At 39.3% G+C, this 10,689-nt stretch overlaps 1 protein-coding gene and 1 pseudogene across 1 annotated transcript; both read left to right on the forward strand.

Annotated features, from left to right (window-relative positions):
- Positions 1–505: 505 nt before the first annotated feature.
- LOC122093038 lies at positions 506–5,008 on the forward strand (annotated as a pseudogene).
- Positions 5,009–7,610: 2,602 nt separating this feature from the next.
- LOC122093039 (cellulose synthase-like protein E6) lies at positions 7,611–10,637 on the forward strand (the record flags this gene model as incomplete). Its single annotated transcript, XM_042663306.1, has 6 exons — positions 7,611–8,117; positions 8,201–8,519; positions 8,596–8,736; positions 9,896–10,027; positions 10,108–10,317; positions 10,410–10,637. Coding segments are annotated over exons 1-6 (1,317 nt in total), but the record flags the coding sequence as incomplete, so codon positions are not given.
- Positions 10,638–10,689: the final 52 nt, after the last annotated feature.

Here is a 10,689-nt window from a genome sequence, read left to right on the forward strand (position 1 = left end):
TCTCATATTCAACTCTCAATGCCTTTGGAGTGTTACATTTAGAGATATTGTATGGTTTTAAAACATAACAGCGTATATATATTAAAGTGATATAAAATATCTTCTAATACATTAAGTTGCAAACTATTTACAAAAGTTTGGATTTTGCTTGTGGCTCCGATCGATTGCAATGGGGATTTAAAGGGAAGGAAAGTAAAATTTTCATACTTTAAAAAGAAATATTTATAATCATTACCCCATATGATTGTATAAACTATAAACTACTTAATTTTTTTAATTATATTTAGTAATAATGCATTTTACATATAAATTTTATTTTACATATCATAGTAAAGGGATTTGATGCAAATTAAAGTGAAATTTTATAACCAAATATGGAATGCTTTGAAGTTAATGTTAAAGTCACATAGGTAATGATTACATATATTTCTTTTTTAAGTATAAAAATTTCACTTCCCTTCCCTTTAATTCCCCTTATAACCAATCACAACCTACATGATCAGAGATGAGAGTGCAAATAGGACCAAGTTTTGGCTTTGCAAAGGTGAAGGAAGAAGAATTGCTCACCGTAGGCGTCTAAAACCTCTGGTTAACACACAAGAGTATCTCTGACCATAAACTATAAGATGTTTGAGTTAATGATGAACCCAAATTTCAATCATAAGGTCATGGCACCGATAGCTGGAGGAAAACATTTGCCTACCAAATAAGCTATCATATGAGAAAATGTTAAAGAGGAGAAAGTTTTCTGCACCCTCCCACACCCACAAACCATGAGACGAGCAAATGTTCAGCTAAGAAATATTTTGTGGACATACCAACACACCCACACTAAAAACACAATTTGTGATCCATATACAAAAACATAATTAAATTTGAAGGGAGAGATACATCTATACAACTTTCCAAACGTTTATAAATAATATATATATATATATATAGATAGATAGATCGATAGATAGATAGATATGCCAAATTATTTGTCTCACCCGATGCCCACAAGAATTCCGCGAGGAACACAAAGGTTTTCTTGAGTGGGATTCATTTTCTAGTCCACGTGATCATCATACCATCGTTCAAAAGGGTGAAAAAGTAGATTATCATTCCCCTATATTTACCTTATATTTACTCAAATTTTATTCTCTAATGAGTTTTGATCCACCAATATCGTATATTTGAGTGTTCAACACCTATCTAATTTCTTACCATTATAATGATAACGAAAAGTCTATTTCCAAGTAGGGGTGTCAACGGGTCAGTCCGGCTCAGTTTCTGTCCGGGTTGAGTCAGTTTCGGTGTGGGAAGGTTGAAACCAAAACCAAACCAATAAGGAAATATTGGTTTTTGGTGGGTTTTGGTTTCGATGCGGTTTGGTTTCGGTTTGTCTTCGATTTCTTAAATCGGTTTGTAATCGGGTTGGTTTCGATTTTTGGCCCATTTTGGATTAGAATTTCCATATAAATGTATACAAAACTATGCAAAATTTTTTTTTTTTTTTTAATTAATTTTGGAGTGTTTCGGTTTCTTACCGGTTTGGTTTCGGTTTCAGTTTGGGTTTTGAGCTGATTTCGGTTTGGTTTCGGGTTCATCTAATTTTTGGTGCGGTTCGGTTTGGTTTTGGTGTTGCAATACTACAAACAGAAACCGAAGCAATAAGGCTTCAATTTGGTTTGGTCCAGGCTGCTATCAGTTCAGTCTGGCCGATTTTACCAGTTCGGTTTAAGGTTTGACACCCCTATTTAAAAGCAAAAGGGACAAGTGTTGGATATTCACATGTACAGCCAGGTATTTACACAAACAACAAATCCCCAAATCCTTTTATGATTCTCTTAAAAAAGTAAGCTTCTATATCTCCTTCTCGAGATTGGATCCACTGCTTGTCCGATCACCTAGTCGTATGGGTAAACATCAGAAAATGGATCAGCTACTTGTATGATCAACTAGTAGTATGAGTTAGCATCCAACATCTGTCCTTTCTGTTTTCAAATATACCCATTTTCATCCTTGAAATGGCAGAAGGAATGACAGGTGTTGGATACTGACTCGTACGACCAGGTGATTGTACGAGCAGCGAATCCTATCTCCAAGCATCCAACACTTGTCCCTTTTGCTTTCAAATATATCATTCTTCACCCATGTAATGGCAGGAAGTTAGACATATGTTGGAAGGTGATTGTACGAGCTGCAGATCCATTCTCCTTCTCCCTTGGTATTTTAATATACCTAAATTACCCCTCTTTTACCATGTTAAATGGTTGATCCAATTTTTAGTTAATAGACTATTTATTTCTTCTTTATCATCTTTCTTTCTCAGCAGAACACAAATCTGTTGCAACCACTCACCTTGCCCTATCCCACCCCCTGCTTCCATGCCCTCTCTGTCACCACTGCTTCCCCGTGTTCATTCTCTCTCCCCATCGCCCTCTGCAACTAAAACTTAGTTAGGAAAAATCGAAATCCATACAGGAAAAGCAACAAGCTAGTCCTTTTTTTTATATTGGATGACCCTGAAATGTTATTAGTTTTGATCTCACTAGATATTAATCGATGGAAAAGACCCCAAAGCTGTGAATATGGAAGAACAAACATTGTCAACTCTGGTATACATGGCCCGTGAGAAGAGGCCCCAATACCATCATAACTTCAAGGCTGGAGCTATGAATGCCTTGGTAAGTTAACCAGTAGAAACCCTTCTCAATGACATTTATTATCCCTTATTATTATTTTTTTTTTTTTTCTAAAGACGGGTATCTGGCCTTCGGCCTGACTAGTCCCGCGGGCCCATACTAACTCCACAACCAAATGGACCAGGTCATACTTACTCATTTTCATGTCACTAAAAAATACAGATAAGGGTGTCTTCAAAGATTAGCAATGGACCAATTATTCTCAATGTGGACTGTGTCATGTACTCAAATAATTTAGATTCAGTGAGAGATGCCCTCTGTTTTTTCATGGATGAGAAGGGCCATGAGATTGCCTTTGTTAAGTAGCCACAGAGCTTCAACAATATAACTAAGAATGATATCTATGGAAGTTCCCTCGGAGCAATTGTTGAGGTAAGTATTGGTATTTGATTGGCATCACTAGTAGTAGTAGTTCGTGCACAAGGAGGGTTTGTCTTATTTTTTTGGAATGTTTGGTTATGAAGGTGGAGGTCTATGGTTTGGATGGCTATGGAGAGACTCCCTATATGGGAACTGGGTGTTTTCATAGGAGAGATACCCTATGTGGCAGGAAATACACAGAGGATTATAAGAGAGTGTGGCAACCAGAGACTGATAGAATTGCAGGAGAAAGTCTGAATGAAATAGTAGAGAGAACAAAGGGACTTGCCAATTGTAACTATGAAGAGAACACTCAATGGGGAAAAGAGGTCCTCTCTCTCTCTCTGTCTCTTATGCATAAACTTGGGTTTCCCTCAGAATGACAGATGGGTTTATTAAATGTGGATTTGCAGATGGGGTTGAAGTATGGTTGTGCAGTTGAGGATGTGGTTACAGGTTTGGCAATTATATGTAGAGGATGGAAATCAGTGTATTTGAATCCAGCGAAGAAGGCATTCCTTGGGGTTGGTCCTATTACGTTGGATCAAGCGCTTGTGCAACACAAAAGATGGTCAGACAGTCATCTTCAGATTTTTCTGTCAAGGAATTGTCCCTTCTGGCAAGGTTATGGAAGGTCAAGATAGGACTTCAAATGGCATATTCTCACTACAACTTGTGGGCTGCTTGCGGCCCTCCAACACTATATTACATCATCATCCTTTCCCTTTGTCTCCTTAAAGGCATTCCCCTCTCTCTCTCTCTCTCTCTCTCTCTCTCTCTCTCTCTCTCTCTCTCTCTCTCTATTACAAACTGTAGCATGCCACAACAAATCTTGCTCCATAAAAATATAGGTACATTGATCTTTTAGGTTTCACTTTAAAACTGAATCATCTATTTTATATAATTTTAAGGGAAGGAGATTTCCCTGAAGCCATAGTGGGGATTCCTTCCCACACCCTCTTATGTAATGAGCGGCAGGGTTGTTCACACTATCACACTCTTCAACAAAATGTGGGCCTCTATTAAAATCGGTCACCCACCCTCTTATTGGTGCAATTTCTTATTCTAGTGTCGTGCAAGGCCTTTACCCTTACAAGTAATTCGGAAAAGGGCTCTCTAAAAGTTAGGCGGAGGGTACACTAGTGTACTCTACTTCAATCTATCCTTCTTCCTTGAATAAAATGATTCGTATTCCCTATTTACAAAACTATTTCATCGTTCTTCATCGGTGTGCTCCCCTTTGCTGCTTACTTACAAAACCCTCTTCTAATTAACTAAACCCAATTTAATAAGCCTAATTTTTTAATACAGACTATGTTTCATAGTTCATCTTAGTGATTATGTGGACTTGTTAATGCACATGAGCTCTTTATTTCTTCTTGTTCTTAACATAAAAGAACGTTATTTTTTTTCAGGTTTCAAGCCCATGGTCCCTGCCTTTTGCATATTTGATAATTGGAAGTACGACGAACAGCTTAGGAGAATTCTTGTGGAGTGGTGGCTCACTCCAAGCTTGGTGGAATGACAAAAGGATATGGATCTACAGGAGGACAACTTCCAACGTCTTCACCATTGTAGACACAGTGCTCAATGCATTAGGGTTTACTAAATCAGGATTTGTCATCACAGCTAAGGTGGCTGATAACGATGTGATGAAGAGATATGAGCAAGAGATCATGGAGTTTGGAACCAATTCTGCCATGTTTAGCATCCTAACAACAGTTGCTTTGCTCAACTTATTTAGTTTTCTTGCAGGGATGAAGAGATTGGTGATGGGTCCTGGTACTGACATTTTAGAGACATGGTGCTTCCAAATCCTTCTGTGTGCATTTGTGGTAGCCATTAATCTTCCAGTCTACCAAGGCCTCTTCTTTCGCAAGGACAAAGGCCGCATACCTTCCTCTCTCTTGTGGAGATCAATTGTTTTGGCTTTCATAGCCAGTATGCGACCCATTAACTAGTTTGTATCTGTAACCCCCTCTCCACTTCCCACACCCCAAAATTAAAAAATAAAAAAAAAAATAGAAAAGTGAAATTATAGTATCATGCAAGAAGATTGATAAGCTACTAGAATTTTGTAACATATTTTTCATGTTGAGAGAGAGCAACCTTTCTCCAATAATTAAGTGGGGTTTCGGATGGAGGGGAGACGGCTTGAGGGAGGAAGGGAACGGAAGGGAAGGGAAGCAACGTTTAGGGCGGGGGTGACGGGGAGGGCAGGGAATTGAAGTAGGGAATGGAGATTGAGGATAGCTTGCTAGAGGTAAGGGAAGCAGGGGTGGAGCAAGGGTTGATGAGAGCATGGTGGGACAGGAGTGCAAGGGGGAGGCGGGGAAAAAATTTCACTGCTGCTCGGGTTGCAATCAACCCCATGGTAACAGTCAAGGGAATGGAATCTCAGGGACAAGTTTGAAAATACCCACCTAAGATGAATTTTTTCAACCCTAGCCCTGAGATTCCATTCCACTGGCTGGTATCAGGGGTTGCACCTACTTGGCTGCAAGCCTGCAACCCAGGCATCGGCCAAATTTCGTTCGGGAGGTGGGAGGACGGAGGAGGAGGTGGTGGGCCCAGTCTGGCACACGCAGCACCCAGATTAAGTGAGGTGAAAAGACTGTTGTGCCTTTCGCATGTCTTGCACTGAAGATACTCTAACATGCCTCCTCATTGACCCCCACGCTAGGTGGTGTTGCATGAGTTTGATTGATAGCGTTCTTCTGCCTTTAAAAATAGGGAAAATATCACTACTTGGGCGTATACCCTTATGCCTAGATACAAGGGTGGTGAAAAGACCATCCTACTCCTACGTAGGAGTCCTTAACCTAAAAGATAATAATAAAAGACATGGAGAAGAAGATGAAGGAAGCAGAACTGATTTTTAGGTTACCACGTGAACTTGATCCAGACTCCCTTTTGTCCCCATATATTTTAAACTTCACTCTATGGGAGTTGTTCTAGTAACTGTCCTACCTTTGCAACTGCCTGCTGATCGATGTGGCAAAATAATCCAATATGGATCTAATATCGAATCTTGAAAACAATATCATTCTTGCGAATTATTGGTATCGAATCAAATTGAATAAAATTAAATGCAATATCGGTATAGGGTATACATATCAAGTTGGTATTTGGTATAGTATCAGATATGATATAAAAAAGATAATAACAAATAAATAAAATAAAAACACACCATACGGTATTGAACATCGGTATCGAACCAAATATCAGTACCAAATATCGAAAGTACAATATCGATGTGAGAAGCCTATACCCAATTGGTAGTCATTATACTATTATATTATCGATATATGGTATATATTAGGGATGTCAATCGGTCGGGTTAGGCCGGTCTCGGTCGGGTCTGGTGAGCCTCCTACCTATTTAAGGAATGAGTCGATCTCGATCGATGTTGTGTCAGGCTCGGTCGAGTTTTGGGCTTTAATCACACTTCTCCTAATCGGGATAATCGGGCCTTAAATGAGGTAATGTACCAATGAAACATTAAACAATCATTCATTTTCTTAAATTTAACATACTTCAATTTATTTTGTTAAATCATCAACAATTTTGAAAAGATATTATACTTAATTATAGTCAATAATTGATAAAAACATCAATATATACCTTATTCTATCCCAAAAAAATCAAAATACCCATATAAACGGTTAGGCTAAATATGTCTGTCAAAGTCAGGCTTGTAAATAGACCGGGTCAGTCGGGAGATACATCGCGCTTACCCCTTGCACCATGTACTACCTATATATAAACAGGCCGGGCTTAAACCCGACATATTTAATAATCGGGTAAGTCTAGATCGAGTCATAAGCATGTCGGGCTCGATTGAACATATTAATGCGGGCCTAGAATTGACACCCCTAATATATATACAATTTATCAAACTAATATCAATACCAAATACCAATACGAAACCGAATTGATACCCTTAAACGGATCACCTCAGCTAACAATAGAGACCTGAGCCTATCAATACCGGCCAAACCTGACCTCGTTAACTGATATCTTATTTGAAAGTGTATCTTTGGAGACTGAATCACATACTCATACGTGTATGCTTCATATATACTTCAGTGACGCATCATTACCACTTGTTGCCATTAAGTGCATTGTTTGCAAATCTAAGTTTTGACAAGAAGAACTTAGTCGAATTTGGTCAAAATAGGAAACCTGTTCAGGAGTCGCATACATCTTGTATTAAGAAGTGACGAAGCTCAGCCTTCAATATTGACTATTGAGTGTATGCGTTGAAAAATCAATTAAAAAACCATACCATGACGTCCCCAATGTCACACCTTGTAACTTTGGTGAAAAACAAGGCAATGAATGATGGGCTTTATAAAAAAGAGTGGATCAGGTCCTTATACAGTGTTATGATTTACACTTGAATTTTATTGAAAATGAAACTAATTAAAAGGAAAGAGAGATTAAGCGAAGTTGATGCCGTGAGCAGTTTTTTTCCCTTTTAAAAAAAAAAAATTTACAATAATGTGGAGAGAGAGTCCCTTGGGGTTTGTGTCCATTGTGGAGAGTTTGTTTTTAATGACGAGTAAATATTTTTGGGTTGGAGACGATAAGCAATGAGGTCACTATACTATTTTCACCCAAGAAAAAAATGTCTCCTTGCAGAACAAGTTTTGTTTTGTTCACGGCGTTGCAAAGATGCTCCTTTTAAAGGACCCTTCAGTTCAGTCAAATAGCAGAGTTCCTACTTGCTACTGCAGCGAGAGATCTAGATAGAGAGAGTGTGAGAAAGAGAGAGTTGCAGATGGTCATGGCGGGTCCAAAAGATGGGCATGTTCCACTATTCGAGACGAAGGAAGCAAAGGGTCGAGTGGTTTATCGATTGTTTGCTTTGTCCATGCTTGTGGCCAGCTGTATGGTTTTGGTGTACAGAGTGAGGCATATCCCATCTGGAGAAGAAGCTCGAGGAAGATGTGTTTGGATTGGACTCTTTGTTGCTGAACTCTGTCTCTCTTTCTCTTGGCTCCTCCATCAACCCGTTGGTTGGAACCCTGTTTATCGCTACACCTTCAAGGACAGGCTCTCCCAAAGGTACCAATCTCCTTTCATTTCCAAGATCCACCACTACTACTAGTACTAGACAATCTCATCTCTTATAATGTAACTAAAAACAGGTACGAGAAGGAATTGCCGGCGGTGGATATATTTGTATGTACGGCGGACCCAAAAGTGGAGCCACCAATAATGGTGATCAACACTGTGTTATCAGTTATGGCCTATGATTATCCGCCGGAGAAGCTCAGCGTTTATCTTTCCGACGACGGCGGGTCTGAGTTGACGTTCTACGCAATGATTGAAGCATCTCGCTTCTCTAAGCATTGGCTCCCATTCTGTAAGGAATTCAAAGTGGAGCCTCCATGCCCCTCAGCTATTTTCTCTAGTCACTCTCACCCTCCTTGTCCTCACATGGCCAATCGCTACTGTTCCATTAAGGTCAGATAACAAATGATGTCCTTATCTTTTCTTGTTTGTCAATATCTTTGTTTCTTATTCCAACTTTGAATGGTAGAAATTGTACGAAGAGATGGAGGAACGGATCAAGATTGTGACGGAGCTAGGTCGAGCTCCACAAGAAATCCGCGAGGAACACAAAGGTTTTCTTGAGTGGGATTCATTTTCTAGTCCACGTGATCATCATACCATCCTTCAGGTAACAAAAGGGTAAAAAAGTAGATTATCATTCCTCTGTATTTACCTTATATTTACTCAAATTTTATTCTCTGATGAGTTTTGATTCGGTAATCACTTGATGATAAATGTGAGTATTCAACACCTATTCCATTTTCTGCTATTATAAGAATAAAGAGGGGTATATTTGAAAACAGAAGGAACAAGTGTTGGATACTCAAATGTACAACCAGGTGTTCACACAAACAGCAAATCCCCAAATTCAGATGAAATTTAGTTGCTGCTCAGGTTGCAGCCAAGTCCTATGGCAACCAAAGAAATGGAATCTAAAAGGATATTTTGGAAAATACTATAACCTAAGAGAGTATTTGTGAACCCTATGGGGAAGTGAATTATTTCATTTCTTTGGTTGCTAGTAGGGGGTTGCAGCTACTACCCGAGTAGTAGCCAATTTTTTTCTCCCAAATTCTTTTATGATTCTCTTAAAAAAGTAAACTTCTATATCTCCTTCTCGAGATTGAATCCGCTGCTCTCACCTAGTCGTATGGGTAAGCATCCAAAAATGGATTAGCTATTCGTACGATCACTTGGTCATATGGGTTAGCATCCAACATCTGTCTTTTCTATTTTCAAATATATCCCTTATTATCCTTGAAATAGCTATATGAAGGACAGGTGTTGGATGCTGACTCGTACGACCAAGTGATTGTACGAGCAGCAGATCCTATGTCTAAGCATCCAACACGTGTCTCTTTTGCTTTCAAAAATATCCTTCACACATATAATGGCAAGAAATTAGACAAGTGTTGAAGGGTGATTGTACGAGAGGCGGATACATTGTCCTTCTCCCTTGGTAGTTTAATATACCTAAATTACCCCTCCTTTTACCCCTGCTAAATGGTTGATCCAATTTTTAATTAATAGACTATTTATTTCTTCTTCTTCGTCATCTTTCTTTCTTAGCAGAACACAAATCCGTTGCAACCGCTCACCTTGCCCTATCCCACCCCCTGCTTCCATGCCATCCCTGTCACCACTGCCTCCCTGTGTTCATTCTCTCCCATCACCCTCTGCAACTGAAACTTAGCTAGGCAAAATCAAAATCCATACAGGAAAAGCAACAAGTCGATCCTTGTTTATAGTGGATGACCCTGATATGTTATTAGTTTTGATCTGATTAGATATTAATTGATGGAAGAGACCCCAATGCTGTGGATATGGAAGGAAAACCATTGCCAACTCTGGTATACATGGCCCGTGAGAAGAGACCCCAAAACCATCCTAACTTCAAGGCTGGAGCTATGAATGCACTGGTAAGTTAACCAGTAGAAACCCTTCTCAATTACATTCATTATCCCTTATGTTACTCATTTTCATGTCACTGAAAATACAGATAAGGGTGTCTTCAAAGATTAGCAATGGACCAATTATTCTCAATGTGGACTGTGACATGTACTCAAATAATTTAGATTCAGTGAGAGATGCCCTGTGTTTTTTCATGGATGAGAAGGGCCACGAGATTGCCTTCGTTCAGTATCCACAGAGCTTCAACAATATAACTAAGAATGATATCTATGGAAGTTCCCTCAGAGCACTTTTTGAGGTAGGTATTGGTATTTGATTGGCATCACTAGTAGTGGTAGTTCATGCACAAAGAGGGTTTGTCTTATTTTCTTGGAATGTTTGGTTATGAAGGTGGATGCCTATGGTTTGGATGGCTATGGAGGGACTCCCTATATGGGAACTGGGTGTTTTCATAGGAGAGATACCCTATGTGGCAGGAAATACACAGAGGATTACAAGAGAGAGTGGCAACCAGAGACCGATAGAATTGCAGGAGAAAGTCTGAATGAATTAGTAGAGAGAACAAAGGCACTTGCCAGTTGTAACTATGAAGAGAACACTCAATGGGGAAAAGAGGTCCTCTCTCTCTCTCTCTCTCTCTCTCTCTCTCTCTCTCTCTCTCTCTCTCTCT

This window comes from Macadamia integrifolia, chromosome 11, assembly GCF_013358625.1.
Source record: "Macadamia integrifolia cultivar HAES 741 chromosome 11, SCU_Mint_v3, whole genome shotgun sequence".
NCBI lineage: Eukaryota > Viridiplantae > Streptophyta > Magnoliopsida > Proteales > Proteaceae > Macadamia > Macadamia integrifolia.